Below are 16682 nucleotides of genomic sequence, written 5' to 3'. Positions count from 1 at the left end.
GTACAGCTAAAACCTCATGCCGCACGCACAAGAACACAACAACCAAAAAAGGCTACACGGTGCCAAGGCTGGCTCAGCGAAACCGACCGCAGCGGAACCTAAAAGGTAGCCCGCTGTACAACTGCGATATTACATCAGGCATCAAGGTGCCCCCAAGGGGAGCACATGAAGACAGTAAGATGCCAGGAGATAAAGGTCAAATCACAGAGAACCGACAGCATGACCGCAATGGCAATCAGGAAGAGAAAGCAAATCGCAACTGAACATGACATGAACGTGTAGACTAACTCCGTGGCATTCTCGCCACGCCAACGAGGGTAAGGAATAGAAAAAGAAGCATGCATGCTATACACTCAACATAAACCTGTGCGACTTTCTTATCTTAATAATAATAACGCACCGGATCTCCGTTCCAGCTCTTCTTCAGTTAACCCTGGCTCTGGTTCTCCTTCACTACTGCTGAGGCTCGGGCTCGGTGGTGTCAAAAATCCTAGGGTAGCTGCATTGTCGGCCACACGCTGAAGCTCGGTCTCTGCAATTAGACAAAGTCGTTAAGCATGGGGAGACAACAACACCAAGTTAGCTGTCATAGTAGTACTTGAAATAGGACAGCAGCATACTTCCAAACCCAGACAAAGGAAATCCCTTAGACACACACCCAGTTTCCCCTAATTTTCTCTCATTTCCCTTATTAATATTTCCTGGTTTTTGCCAATTTCGGCCATTTTCTCTTTTTTTGGGCACTTTTGATTATTTTTGCATATTTTTCGGCAATTGTAGGCAATGTTTTCTTTCTTTATCCATTTATAACCCATTGCTCATTGGAGGACCAAAACCTGAGTTTCTTTATTGTCAGATCGCCCCTACATGTGTGATTCTGTGAAATGTAGGGCCACATGTGCCCTTGTCACACCCCAAAACAAACCTTTTTTGAACACTTATGGTTCTGTGCCAAAACCAGTAGTTTTTCGATCAAAGTCAAAAATCCCCGGCATGCTGGTAGTGACCGTAGTTCCCAGTATAATACAGTCTATAGAGAGTTTTAGCAACTCGTGAACGAGTAGACCTCTCTACGAGTCGGTAGCAGGGCCCTTGATTCGTGGGAAACGAACCCCGATTGCAGCACACAACGAGACTCGAACCCAGGCACCCAAGTCGACCACCGACCAGGCGGCCCTACGCATACCAATGTATGTAGGGCTCCCTGCCACCAACTCGTAAAGAGGTCTGCTCGTTCACGAGTTGCTAAAACTCTTTGATATCGGCCATAGCGTACCCTTTTGATTTCCGTGATTTTATCACTATAACCGATGCATCACTATCTGCGATACGATCGATTTTTTTTTGATCGACACATGAAAAGCAAGGAAATACTTCCAGCATGGCGTTTTGAGCATGCTGCATAGTTGACAGTGCCCGCATTTCCATAAAATAATTATGTTATGTACATGTACATGTATCACTATGAAAATAAGCAACGTGAAGAAAGTAAAAAAAGAGTGTATAGAGTATCTAGTTACAGTGGTGGACAGTTACTCTTTACTCGTATCCATATGTCCTTTTCTTTTCTACATTTTTTAAATGTGCACTCTTTTTCATTTGTAGAATAGACGGAGATCTTAGCTTGTACGGTCGTCCCTCTCCCAGTCGGGGGAATGAGCCTACAAGGACAGTAAAACCTGTAACTAAAGACCACCGTGACTAGCGACCAGCCTGGTACTACAGACCGCTTTGCCAGGCACGGACTGTCTCACATTCATATGTTTCGGTGGTGCAAATCTCTAACTAAGGACCACCTGCCACTAAAGACCGCTTTCCACAAAGACCACTGTAACTAGATACTCTATACACTCTTAACTCGTATGCATATGTCCGTTTCCTTTCTACATTTATTATTACCTCAGTAGAAAGTATTATGGGCGTTCTAACTCACTGACGTCATCGATGACGTCATAGCGATTTAACCCTAAAAACCGGGGCGTTTTAACCCTAATTTTTTGGCGATTTACGGTAAATTTTTGCGATTTACCGTAAATTTTTGCGATTTAACCTAAAATCGGAGCGTTTCACACATGACGTCATAGATGACGTAATGTGATGTAACCCTAATAACCGGGCCGGGGCCTTTTAACCCTAAATTTCATGATTTAACCCTAAATCGGGGCATATTAACCCTAATAATCCCGGTAAGCCTAACCCTATCACCATGACGATAACCCTAACCCTAGGGCTATCACCATGGCAATAACCCTAATATTCCTGACGATGATAACCCCAACCCTATGAACATGACGATAACCCTAACCCTAGGGCTATCACCATGGCGATAACCCTAATATTTCTGATAACCCTAACACCATGACCATAACCCTAGGGCTATCACCATGGCAATAACCCTAATATTTCTGATAAGACCATGACCATATGTTGCAAAAGAAGGATCCACGAGCGGGATTCGAACCCAGCAGCCCTGTCTTCCGGGACAGTGCCCTACCGATTAGGCTACCGGGGATCACACACACTCATGGGTCCTTCTTGCTACACTGCTCCCCCGCCCCAACAGGCTGTGTCCTCACGCCGTATCTACTCGCGGGGGGGGGGGGGGGGGGGGGGGTACGATGGGTCGTGGGTTCGAGCCATTGCCAGGCGCCAATGTTGCAAAAGAAGGATCCACGAGCGGGATTCGAACCCAGCACCCCTGTCTTTCCGGGACAGTGCCCTACCGATTAGGCTACCGGGGATCACACACACTCACCCCCGGCTAGCTCAGTCGGTAGAGCATGAGACTCTTAATCTCAGGGTCGTGGGTTCGAGCCCCACGTTGGGCGCCAATGTTGCAAAAGAAGGATCCACGAGCGGGATTCGAACCCAGCACCCCTTTCCGGGACAGTGCCCTACCGATTAGGCTACCGGGGATCACACACACTCATGGCCTTCTTGCTACACATAACCCTATAACCCTAACCCTATCACCATGACGATAACCCTAATATTCCTGACGATGATAACCCTAACCCTTTCAACATGACGATAACCCTAACTCTAGGGCTATCACCATGGCGATAACCCTAATATTCATGATTATGATAACCCTAACCCTAGGGCTATCACCATGGCGATAACCCTAATATTTCTGATAACACCATAACCCTAGGGCTATCACCATGGCAATAACCCTAATAATCCTAACACCATGGCCATAACCCTAATATTCCTGATAACCCTATCACCATGAAGATAACCCTAATATTTCTGGTGACTATAAACCCGACAATAACCCTAATATTTCGAGAGACGATAACCCTAGTAGCCCTCGTCACCCTATCACCATAACAATCCTATTACCATGTCAACTCTACTCTTTTTATGTGTGCATGTACTACAGATCACAACGACAACAACAACACTCAGCAAACCCTAATAATCATCTTATGTGTGTACAAGTCCTATAATTATGCCCTATTAGCAAATCTGGTTGTTACGTGCACAGATCCTATCGTTATTCATCTTATGTGTGTACAGGTCCTATATACCCTATTAGCAAATCTTGTTGTTATGTGTACAGATCCTATCGTAATGCTAACACAATTACCATCGCAACCCCCATCAACTCTTTGATGACGACCGTAATAACCCAATCACCACCACATACGTGTCTACAGGTACTGGAGAGTTGGGGAAAAAATCCTCCCCCCGATTTACCTAATAGCAAGCCTTAGGGTTGTCGCAAAAGTTTTCTGTCGTCCCTGAAACGAACATCGTTCATTTCGTACTCGGACCCCCTCCCCTCCCTCTGAAACGAAAACAGCTTGCTATGCTGGACGAAAATCGCATGCATGCACATGTCATATGTACAGTGTCGGTCGACTTGCGATTTTGGCTCGCACCCCCTCCCACCCCCCCAAATGAATCATGTTCTTTCAGGGACGACAAAAAACTTTTGCGACGACCCCTTAGTAAACTATTTTACTTACCTTGCACGAATTTATACAACAATTCAATCGGGGGGGGGGGGGGGAGGGTCATGCTCATCACCAGGTAAGATGCACATGTGCATTCACACGCGCATCTGTATGACGATAGTGTTGCAGCTGCAAACGATGAAAAATTACGAAAAATAAATCAAACGATGAAAAATTACGAAAAATAAATATATAGGGCTATATATGGAATCAGACTACGAGCAAGAATTGTGTACGATCGTAATCGGATAGACATGCAATGGCCGACGATCACATACCTTGTACGAAGCAATGCTGCAAGGAGATGAAGAGAGATGTCCGTCTCTTGTCCAAGTAAACGACTAGGCTAAAATAATTCCAGGACTACATGAAAAAAGGAACACTGTCACTACGAAATGATTTGAGGAAATGAAGATTGCTTCCATATACGTGCACACCACTTGCTCCGACGAGTTTGAAATTTTCAAGCTCGTACGCATCAAACCGCAAAGCCAGTCAAAACGGGAGCCGCGTACAGGATACGCATCAAAAGCTCGACCGAACCCTCGATCGCGTCTGCGATCTGACGTACGCGGGTCAAAAGGTTGCGAGGAGTGCGTCGTACGCGCACACACTATCTGCATAAGGGAGTAGTAAAAACTGTATTTTACTCCTTGCTATGCTCAGAGTACGCACAGCGTACTAGTACTCCGATCAGGCGGAAGTTTCTGGAATCAACTAGAACCCGCGCGTGCACGACAAATTTGGACGCGTTCAAACAGAACGCGGACGAAGTACTCTAGATGCTTTTCCTTTTACTTGCTCATAATTTATTTTCCTTCGATGAAGAAAGGTGGAAGTAAGTTTGTTTAGTTGAAAGTACATTTAGCTACAAGATGCCCCAACCAAGCCGAGTGATGCGAATGTTCGAGTTCGAGCTCGAGCATAATGCGAGAATGCTCAGGAACTACGTCTGCCATCTTGGTGCTGGACAGTACCAGGATGCTAGCGTTTTGTTACAGCTGATGGACAGGAGCCTCAGTGAGCTGCTTCGCGATGACGTCCTCGAGTTTGGGAGATACAAAGTAGCTATTGTCCTTCAACTGCGTTTGTTGAAGCAGGATGGTGTCACCGGTGACAAGGTGTTCATCAGCTTCTTCGTGCGCACGCGAACCACCATCGTCCTGAATGATGATGATGTTCGTTACAAATTGGATAGTGCTGCAGCAGAGATCGATGCTCAAATCGATGAGTTTGTCCGAAATGGATCGGGGTGGATCGTGGATCACGTTGAAGCCGTATATCTGGAATTGTCAAAATTTGAGCTGCCCGGAGGTGGAATGTTCATCCATCTCCCCCAGCACATCAAGGCTAAGAAAGCCTGCATCAACGTCATGAACAGCGACAATCGGTGTTTGCAGTGGACTCTGCTGGCTGCAAAGCATCACGATGATGTCGGTCCAAACAACACTCGAGTATCGAAGTATGTTCCATACGTCGACGAACTGAACTTTGCCGATGTAGAGTTTCCAGCTAGTATGTGTGCCATCACGACGTTGGAGCAGAACAATGCCGATCTCGCCGTCAACGTTTTCGGTATATCGAATGACGGGAAAACTGTTGTCCCCCTACGTCTGACCAGAAAAGGTGATCCTCAGGAAGCCATCAATCTGCTCCTGTTTTCTGGTCAAACTGAGGATGAACGTGACGTGCAGCATTGGGTGTTCATCAAGAACATGAGTCATCTGGTAGCCACCAAAAGTCATCATTCGCGGAAGGTGTGCTACCGGTGCCTGAACGTGTTGAGCACTCAGGCGGCTCTGGAGAGTCACCAGCTGCATTGTAAAGACCATCTCATCGCACGGGCGGTGATGCCGCAGAAGGGTGAAAAGCTGCGTTTCACGCAGTACGAGAAGCAGCTTCGTGCACCGTATGTGATTTATGCTGATTTCGAGAGCATCATCACACCTCATGCTGAGCCTAAAAGCATTGGGGGGAAGACGAAGCAGCACTCGGAGCACATACCCTGTTCTGCTGCATACATCTTCGTGCGCAGTGATGGCACCGTGACGGATACGTTCCAGCATACGGGTGAAGATTCAGTAGAGCAGTTCCTGACCTCCCTGGAACTGCAGGAAGTCTCCATTCCTGAAGACTTGGAGAATCGTCGCCCTATGAACCTGACGCCTGACGAGGAGGCTCGTTTTCTCAGCGTCAGGGATTGTTGGATATGTAAACGTCGTCTCGGAGGGGATCGTGTGCGTGACCACGATCACATGACGGGCGCGTTTCGCGGAGCAGCGCACAACTCCTGTAATCTTCAGCTGCGCATCGTACCCGGCAAGGTTAACATCCCGGTGGTGTTCCACAATCTCAAGGGGTGCTATGCCCATCACATCGTCAGTCATCTCGGTTAAACGAAGATTGACGAAGTGACGTACCAAGATGCTGTAGACAAGGAGCACACGGAGCAGCGCGGCTCCATCAACATCGTTTCGTCCAACGCGGAAAAGTACATCGCTATGATGTGGCGGCAGTTCGTGTTCATCGACTCGTACGCTTTTCTGAGCACTTCGCTAGATAAGCTTGCGAAGGCAACGCCTCGAGAAGCGTTCGTCCGCATGCGTGATCTGCATGGGGAAGATCCCGAGAAGACGGATCTTCTGCTTCGGAAAGGTGTATACCCGTACGAGTACATGGACTCGTTCAGCTGCTTCGACGAGGAGAGTCTCCCCCCACGGAGAAGTTCTACTCGTCGCTGTCCGAGGCACACATCACCGATGACGAGTACCGTCACGCGCAAACTGTCTGGAACAGGTTTGATTGTGTCACTCTGCGTGATTGTCACGATCTTTACCTGAAGACGGACGTGTACTTGCTGGCGGATGTATTTGAGAACTTCCGCACCACCGCCATCGCCACGTACTCGCTGGATCCGGCCAACTACTACACGCTGCCCGGGTTTGCGTGGAGTGCGCTGCTCAAGGTGTCCGACGTCAGTCTGGACCTGCTGTCTGACGTGACGATGCACACGTTCATCGAGCACGTATAAATATATAGCCCTATATATTTATTTTTCGTAATATTTCATCGTTTGATTTATTTTTCGTAATTTTTCATCGTTTGCAGCTGCAACACTATCGTCATACAGATGCGCGTGTGAATGCACATGTGCATCTTACCTGGTGATGAGCATGACCCTCCCTCCGATTGAATTGTTGTATAAATTCGTGCAAGGTAAGTAAGTACAGGTCGTCCCCCGTTAATACGAGTCCGGTTAGTACATAAACCCCGTTAGTACATAAGAAATCTCAAGTCCCGGACGAAACGTGGTCACTTCCATACAAATTTTGTCGGTTAGTACATAATTCGTTAGTACATAAACCCCGTTAGTACATAACATTTCTCCGTACCCGCATGCCACCTACCTCAATAGTACATAATTTGTTGGTCTCTTGGCCTTCCAGTGCAGGCACATCGTGTTCTAGTTTCTACTTGTGGAGCTCAGAAATCAGAGCGCACATCACAAACCAACAAAGCTCTGTTTTTTCCCGAGTGACTGTACAGGCGCGAATGGGAATGTATGATGTAATCTGTAGAATCTTCGCTAAATGTGACCGTTATAACATAATTTTTATGTTATATCGAGGTAATCAAGAATATCTCGCTGCCTAGTCATGGTAGCAAGAAACACTCAGAAAAGTTGAAAAAAGTGAAAAATTCTAGTACACAAGCAAGTTATGTACACTTTCGTTTAGTACATAAACCCCGTTAATACATAACATTTCTCAAGTCCCAGAGATTATGTATTAACGAGGGACGACCTGTATATGTTATCGCATGGTTGCAAGGGCCTTATGGCATATTATTGCCCCGAGAGGTTAGCCCGAGGGCCGTAGGCCTGAGGGCTAACCTCGAGGGGCAATAATATGCCATAAGGCCCGCAGCAACCATGCGATAACAAATTTATCACATGGCCCACAGAGCAGACCATTGGGCTGCTGTTGAAATTAGCCCAAATGCCAACACATTATGACCACAATGTATATAGATGTGCTATCATCAAAACAGGAAAAATGAAGATATTTCTCCTACACCCTAACAAAAAGTCTGCTACAGGCCATCAGAGAGTATACAGTACTGAAAGACGAAGACAGAAAAAAAGTGCCGGCACCGCATCGTCATAGCAATAGACATGGCAACGACAATAAAATACAGCAGAATCATAATTTCAGTTGAAAAATTAAGAGTGCTACCACAAAGAGTTTCTTCATGTTTACATGTGTATCAGGAAGTTGTCAAATACAGTACTGGAACAAGTGCAAGTATTTGACGACTCCCTGGTGTGTAATTCTGAGGACAATTTTTCTTCTTTTTTTCAGCTCCAGATAGCTGTATTTTTCATTGCAAAACATTCCTGAATTGTTGTGTTTGTTGTTCAAGCAAAGGTGAAGCTCGAAGGCAGAGGACAGATGAGCCTGGTAAGAGTTTTGCGTGGCACATGAAGGCCACACACAGGCAGTGACTTTGCGAGGATTTGAAAACGCACGACGCTGAGTTGAATTTGTGTTATTTCAAATAATAGTTTGTGATCACAGTACCACTTCGAGCAGAACTGAATCTTATCCACAAGCTTACCGACGGTCAGGCTGCCAACATGACTGAACAAATGATCCCTGCAAGCACCACACGGCAGACGTCCGAGGCCATGTCCATTGCCGGGATGTCCATCTCCAAAAAGAATTCCATCTTTGTCTCAATGCTACACTGCGACTCGTCGTAGAGTCGTACAGTCTACAGAGTCGTCGTAGTCACGCGATCACTGAAATAAACTATTTTTTTGCGGGCAAATAAACTATTTTTTTGCGGGCAATATCGCATATTATTGCCCGCAGCGCGAAAGGTGCTGATTCGCTGGAGTACGGGCAACAATCACGTGCCATGTGATAAAATAGTTTACTAAGGCTTGCTGTTAGGTAAATCGGGGGGAGGATTTTTTTCCCCAACTCTCCAGTACCTGTAGACACGTAGGGGTCCGAGTACGAAATGAACGATGTTCGTTTCAGGGACGACAGAAAACTTTTGCGACAACCCTAAGGCTTGCTATTAGGTAAATCGGGGGGAGGATTTTTTCCCCAACTCTCCAGTACCTGTAGACACGTATGTGGTGGTGATTGGGTTATTACGGTCGTCATCAAAAAGTTGATGGGGGTTGCGATGGTAATTGTGTTAGCATTACGATAGGATCTGTACACATAACAACAAGATTTGCTAATAGGGTATATAGGACCTGTACACACATAAGATGAATAACGATAGGATCTGTGCACGTAACAACCAGATTTGCTAATAGGGCATAATTATAGGACTTGTACACACATAAGATGATTATTAGGGTTTGCTGAGTGTTGTTGTTGTCGTTGTGATCTGTAGTACATGCACACATAAAAAGAGTAGAGTTGACATGGTAATAGGATTGTTATGGTGATAGGGTGACGAGGGCTACTAGGGTTATCGTCTCTCGAAATATTAGGGTTATTGTCGGGTTTATAGTCACCAGAAATATTAGGGTTATCTTCATGGTGATAGGGTTATCAGGAATATTAGGGTTATGGCCATGGTGTTAGGATTATTAGGGTTATTGCCATGGTGATAGCCCTAGGGTTATGGTGTTATCAGAAATATTAGGGTTATCGCCATGGTGATAGCCCTAGGGTTAGGGTTATCGTCATGTTGATAGGGTTAGGGTTATCATAATCATGAATATTAGGGTTATCGTCATGGTGATAGCCCTAGGGTTAGGGTTATCGGCATGGTGATAGGGTTAGGGTTATAGGGTTATGGTCATGGTCTTATCAGGAATATTAGGGTTATTGCCATGGTGATAGCCCTAGGGTTATGGTCATGGTGTTAGGGTTATCAGAAATATTAGGGTTATCGCCATGGTGATAGCCCTAGGGTTAGGGTTATCGTCATGTTGATAGGGTTAGGGTTATCATCGTCAGGAATATTAGGGTTATCGCCATGGTGATAGCCCTAGGGTTAGGGTTATCGTCATGGTGATAGGGTTACCGGGATTATTAGGGTTAATATGCCCCGATTTAGGGTTAAATCATGAAATTTAGGGTTAAGGTGGCAGACTACCCAAAAATTCGCTGAAAAATCGAATTTGTAAATTCATATTGAGTGCTACGTCAGTTGAAAGAGCATGAATAGCTGGAAATTCTCTGAAAATTGTGTCCCGATCGGCCGTTCAAGAGTTATGGCCGAAAATGTGCCCTTGCAAGGAAAGATTTTTTTTTTGCACGCTGTCATTTGTTGGCAGCACTGTATTTGAATGTGAGCAGACCGTGCGCAACTTGTCGTATCATGGAAACACGTGAAAGTGTGCAGAAATTTGCTCCAAGTCCAAAAAATCAGGTTTTTGAGCCACGTATTGGGCTGCACGGCGGCGGGCGAAGCCCGCCGCCGTGCAGCAGGACTTTTGCCAGCACCCTCGTGACGTTGCAGATATGTGGCTTGATTATTGTAGTTGACGTTGATTTAGTGACTTTGGCAAGTTTGAGTCGTGTCAAGAAGTCAGGTAGGATTCAGTACTAGGCAGTAGTAAAACGTGAGTGGTAGTCTTTGCCGGTTTCTGAGGGTATCCTGGATTTGGTGTGCAGCGCTGTGGAAATGGCTTGCTGTGGAGGTCCCAGCACTGGATGTTGTTTCAAAGGTACGACCTCGTAGCACGTGCTAAACCTAAAAAATTTCAAAAATTGACTTGGGTCTGTGGGAGTGTGTGAGAGAACGCCCACTCGTTCCGTTGTGACAGATTCCAGGGCCTCGTTGAGGGGCCCTACCCCATCACCCATGGCTGCTTCTGGACTTGTTCTAGGTTTGAGTCCCGCGCACGAACAGAATGAGCACGAAAATGTGAAAAAATTGTAAATGCATTTGTTTGGCTCCTGGGTGGCTCGCACACCGTGGCACTATGCCGGAAATTTGAGTTTTTCCGGCCTGGAAAGCCTGTCAGTGAGGCGCAAGAACTTGTAAATCATGTCCTGAGGGCCAGCATAGTGGCAGGAGCGTGTGGTCAAAATTTCACTCAAATCCATTGAGAAACACCAAAGTTACGGTCAATTGAATGCCATATGAAATTTATGGGTAGGCTGCCCCCTTAAAAGGCCCCGGTTATTAGGGTTACATCCCATTACGTCATCTATGACGTCATGTGTAAAACGCTCCGATTTTAGGTTAAATCGCAAAATTTTACGGTAAATCGCAAAAATTTACCGTAAATCGCAAAAATATTAGGGTTAAAACGCCACGGTTTTTAGGGTTAAATCGCTATGACGTCATCGATGACGTCAGTGAGTTAGAACGCCCATTCTACTTACCTCAACATCCGAGTTTCAAAGTGCATATTTACCTAATTGATTGGTGTGTCGACAGCATGGCGCATGATAATGGATCTCTTCAGCAGCACCTGGTGGAAGTATGCTTCTCTCAAGATACATCTGCTTGTGAGGTGAGCCACCTAAAGATGCGTCTATAATATACAAAAAAACACGACACAATACTCATGCTTATAAACTACTACAGAGCACACACAGCGCAGATCTTACTACTGTGACAAGTTAAATCAAGGCATCTCGGTAGGACTGGGAAATGATGACCTCAGAAGTCAATAGTATTTTTAAAATATCGAATCTAGGTCCAAATTGCATCCACCCTGACCATGGTGATGTACAGCATTGCATGGCAGGCTTCTCAGATCGCACACCATTATGACATTTCCATTATTTATGCTTCCAGCATTGGCCTAGAAGTCATAAGGTTCCAGTCTAGTCAATGAACAAACACAGAACACTAAGAAAAGCCTGCAATTCTCACCGATCTCCTGTCGTCCATCTTCCAGCACGAGCTTCCTCATTTGAACGCTTCGTTCCTTGTAGCCCATATCGTGTATGATGTCACACAGGGCCAGATACCCTTCCAGTTCTCTAGCACTAATTAATCCAATTATGTCTTCGTTGTGGTGACTTGGGCCATCTCGATCCAGAGAACGCTTCAGTCGATCGATTGAGGCTAGGGACCTGATCAAACCTTTCTGCACAACTTTCGTTCTCAATTCAGCAGGCGGTAGCTTGGCGAACCATGGCAGGATATCCGACAGAAACACTTTATTATCAAAAGGGTTTTCTGCAATACATGGAAATACGTGCATGCATGCACATCAATGGGCATACACCCACATGGACAGACATACATACATGCATGCACACGTGCGTGCGCGTGGTTAAATCACAAATGACACGAATGTTGATGGCTGTTCGGTTGAAAACTCTTTTTCAACCAACCATCCATCTTCGTAGAATGCACAGTCGGATGTACCCAGTGTGCTAAGAATGCTCGAACGCTGCAACGACGGAGTGCAATGCACAGTACAACAGTGGAACAAGGTATCAGGCAACATCGGGATACTGCTTGCCACGCCAGTATAATTATATGCCATGGAAAAAGATTTTAAAAAAGACTGGAGGTGCACATGGCTCCCATTGTTTGACTCTGCACGAATACACACGGTGTACACATGTCGATTCAGCTCGTCTTATTCAGGACCGCTGAAAGCAGTTTTCAATAGACCCTTTGCACAATAAGCGAGAGGGGTCGAGACGGGGCATGCTGTGCACGCGCTGCACACTTGGCATGCAACCAGCATGCATGGTTTGCTGCAGGACGTGATCAAGTTTCCTGTGACAGGCTGTGTTTTCACGGTCCTGACGCGATGTTCATGTATGTACTTCCCAGCCTTTTTCATTTGAAGTTTTTTTAGTTCTGAAGGAAGAAGTTCCGAAATGCTTTCCAAGGACCACTGTTGGGTTCTTGTTTGCAGCAAGCGTCATCCCTAGTGGCTAGTCTAAGAAACCCACTTGTCTTTCCATGCATTCCCTGGCTATGCTGGCATTAAACACTCTTGAATCCTCGCTATCTGGCGAGAAGAGGGCCGCAGTTTGCTGCGACATCGTTCACAGTGTTGTGCTCGGAACACTTTGTCGATGACGACTTTCATCCTTGCTTTTGCGAAGACGCTGAACGCCCTGCCAAGAGACTCTGGAGCCTGAGAAAAAGGCATGACCCATCCCTGTCTTTGCAAGGAAGATCGACTGCTTGCTGGCGCTGCTCGAGCTGCTGATGTTGAAGTGCAGAGCGACGCAGCCTCATCGCTCAGGTGTGCGGAGAAAGTCATCTAAGTTCGAGCTGTGGCTGTGTGCACGATATGACAGACGTTCACATTATGCACATAGCCACCAAAGTAAAACTCATGGACACTATCCACGGGCGTCTTCACTAGTACTACTCCATCAGCTCCCTAGCCCTCTTCACTGTCGTCGGCGACTTGCCCCTGCGTTGGAGATGAGCACGCATGGTGTGGCACTCACTCTGGGAAACAGAAGTTCATCACTCATCCACTCGGACGCATGACAAAGTTGGGCATGATGAAGGTACGCTCGAGGAAGACTGGTAACCCTCTTAGTTCTAGGAGCATCAGGGTTCTGCATAGAGAAGCGTTCTCTACATCGACAGAGGAGAGAAGGTAGAGAAAATGAAAATAAATTTCAATCTACAGTAATCCGAAATATCCACTGACTGCGGAAAACTTACCGCTCCAATAACTCCTTCTTTTTCGAGACAGATACGCACCCTCATTCAGCAGAAAACTGTTCAGTTCCTTCACAGACCATTCTTTATTTGACAGCTCCTCCACGGGTTCCACAGCCATCGATGGCAAACCACTCGATACTCTCTCCTCCATCTCCAAAATGGAAAAATACAGTGTTTCACCATGCTCAACAACTGATACTCTGCACAAAAATCGAAGAGGATGCCCCGTCTCGGATCACGTGACCGTTATTGTGCAAAGGGTCTATTGGTCCGGTTGTACCTAACCTTTCATACTTTGTGTCAGTTTAATCTGGGGGGGGGGGGGAGGTACATGTATAATCTGGGGGGGGGGGGAGGACGTACATGTATGCCTTCCTCAGCATTGCCAGTAGCTACAAAGTTGGTCCGGTGTTAACCTGACCAACCGGACGGGTTCCGGCGGGCCTGTTATTGATTGCGGTTTAAGAATGGAGGTGTTCTTCTTTGTAACAAGTCATATCTGCAACCATTATTTCCATAACAAAACATCAGTGTGAGATTCTGCAACCGGAGCTGCAGTGCAAGAACCTCCTACGCTACAAACTAATCTATGCAATGCACATTACACCCACACACACCTCGGTTCTCCGGACACCGAAGATACGAGCACTTCGGTCTACCGGCCACCATTTGGGCGAGTTTTAGTGAAAATATTACTACTCTTTTGTAACTTTTTGTGGAAATAGCGACGTCATATGTCTTGCTAATCGCCTTTCGCCATCAAAATGTATGTGATTCGGGGTAACGGACGCTTCGAAGTTACGGGCAGTGCCGGGTTCCGGACCGCCCAGGTAAGCGAGGCATGAGTGCACTTCAGAGTGCAATAATATCCACAGTCGCAGTGTACAGGACTTGACCACCCATATACGTAGTCATTTTCTTATGTTGGTTCATTATAAACTTATGATTAATTTTGATGCATACATGGCACTGTGACGCCGAGACCCATGGTCGCCAGAGTCCATGTATTTCATCAGCACAGCTATTAACTGGCAATGTGGATAGCGCCTACCCAGTCCAATGTACTTTTTGTCTTTCAACATGATTTGTAGGTTTGTGCTCTCTTAAAAAAATCAAAATCAAAATCAGCATGCTGGCGGTGGCGTGGTGGCATATTGGCATCCCTCTACCTTGGGAGAAATCTACTGCTACTACAGTGGTCCCTCTATAATCCGGCACCATTTGTGCCACGAAAATCTGCTGGATTAGGGAGGGTGCTGGATTAACAAATCTGATTTACTGCTGCAATGTGCATGAAGAGGACATTTTGGCTACTGAAAATTGTGCTGGTTTATCGAGGGTGCTGGATTATAAAGTGCCGGATTAGAGAGGGACGACTGTAACTTGGTACCTGATAGAGTTTTCATTTCTGGTCTGAAAGCAGAATTGTGCTAGGATTGTGGAGAATGCGAATACTGGCATCGCTCAGGTTCTGGCAGTACATGGCTTACACTAGCCATGTATCTTGTCAGTGGCTTTCATGCTTACACGTCACTGCAGGCATTACCGTATGACATGCAATTTTAGGCGTACGAGAGAGGTTGGAAGCTCAGGGCCCTACGCTATGCTTTTTTGTCTTGATGACCTAGACAAAAAAAGCATAGGGATAAATTCTTTAAAAAAATTCTTTTTTTTAAGACATAACCTGGGATTCGAACCCGCACTATCGCGCGCCCTGCATGCATCCCCCGATACACTTCGCATACATACTAATTCTTCCAAGTTGCTTCACGTTATGATCTTGCATTTGAAAGCCCTATTTGAATATGCATTGTGGCCAGCCGTCTTTGATGGTACGGTTCGGGATAGGTACGGGACAGGTACGATCGAGGGTAATACGACGCCGTCTACCGCCTTGATGACGGCAAAAAAAGCATTATGAATGTTATAAATTTTTCAATTCTCCTATTTTTTTTCAGGCATATCCTGGGATTCGAACCCGCACTATCGCCCTACATGCATTCCCCCATACACTTCGCATTCATACCCATTCTTCCAAGTTGCTTCACGTTATGATCTTGCGTTTGAAAGCCCTATTTGAATATTGCGGCCAGCTGTATGTGGCCAGCTGTGTTTGATGGTACGGTACGGTACGGGACAGATACAGGATAGCGCCAGGCGTGACACAAACAAACAAACAAACAAACACACAAATACCAAACGAGAGAGCTTGGAAGCTCAGGGCCCTGCGCTATGCTTTGTTGCCTAGCTCATCGTGCATGTTGTTAGAACTGATGGAAATGCTTTTTCCTTTGATTAGCTACATCATTGTATTGCAAAAACGTTTCAATGAGATACTGAAGTACAAGTAACGTCTTCTGCATAGCTATGGGACCGGCGCTGACTCTGCCGATCACGGGCGTTCTGGAGTCGACGGGATGTCTGTCCTGACGTTTCCTGGGACCGGCGCTGACTCTGCCGATCACGGGCGTTCTTCTTCTTATTATTATTATACTGACGGCAACTAACATCCATTCTGATTGCATTGACTCGTCTCCCTACTTTGTATTTTTTTCCAGAAAATCTCCCCATACAGCAGGGAGTCGTTTACATAATATGACTCCCTGCTATACATCTACATGACTGTATATACGTTATAATTATTATCATGCTATCGGCCTACATGCGATTCCCGGGCTGGTCGACAGGCGGCCCAGGCAGCCTGCTAGTGGGATCTCGGCCTCGCACACAAATCCACACAAAATGTTACTGCACTGAATGCATTCCCCTGATACACTTCGCATATACTTGTATACCCATTCTCTTGATGGTACCGTACTCTTGATGGTACGGGACAGGTACGGGATAGCGCCAGGCATGTCGATGGCACAAACAAACAAAAATTTTGTGGCCAGCTGTCTTTGCTGGTACGGTACAGATACGGGATAGCACCAGGCGTGACACAAACAAACAAACAAACAAACACCAAATTAAAGCTGTGTGGACCCTGGCTAGCGCCAGACGTTACTGAAGTAACGTCTTCTGCATAGCTACGGGAATTAAAGCTGTGTGGACCCTGGCTAGCGCCAGACGTTACTGAAGTAACGTCTT

General features: G+C 46.2%; 1 protein-coding gene across 1 annotated transcript in view; it reads right to left on the bottom strand.

The window, feature by feature from the left end:
• The window catches only part of LOC135813187 (tripartite motif-containing protein 2-like), a 238245-nt gene that overhangs the window by 219195 nt on the left and 2368 nt on the right, over window positions 1-16682 (bottom strand). Inside the window, exons 3-5 of the mRNA XM_065326404.1 lie at window positions 11820-12128; window positions 11356-11475; window positions 401-532 (exon numbers count right to left, since the gene is read on the bottom strand). Of these exons, the coding sequence (XP_065182476.1) occupies window positions 401-532; window positions 11356-11475; window positions 11820-12128 (561 nt within the window). The remainder of the gene's footprint in view (window positions 1-400; window positions 533-11355; window positions 11476-11819; window positions 12129-16682) is intronic.

The sequence above is a fragment of the Sycon ciliatum genome, chromosome 3 (genome assembly GCF_964019385.1).
Source record: "Sycon ciliatum chromosome 3, ocSycCili1.1, whole genome shotgun sequence".
NCBI classification, from domain to species: Eukaryota; Metazoa; Porifera; class Calcarea; order Leucosolenida; family Sycettidae; genus Sycon; species Sycon ciliatum.
The sequence above is the reverse complement of the archived record's forward strand: the minus strand, read 5'-3'. Positions and strand labels throughout refer to the sequence as shown.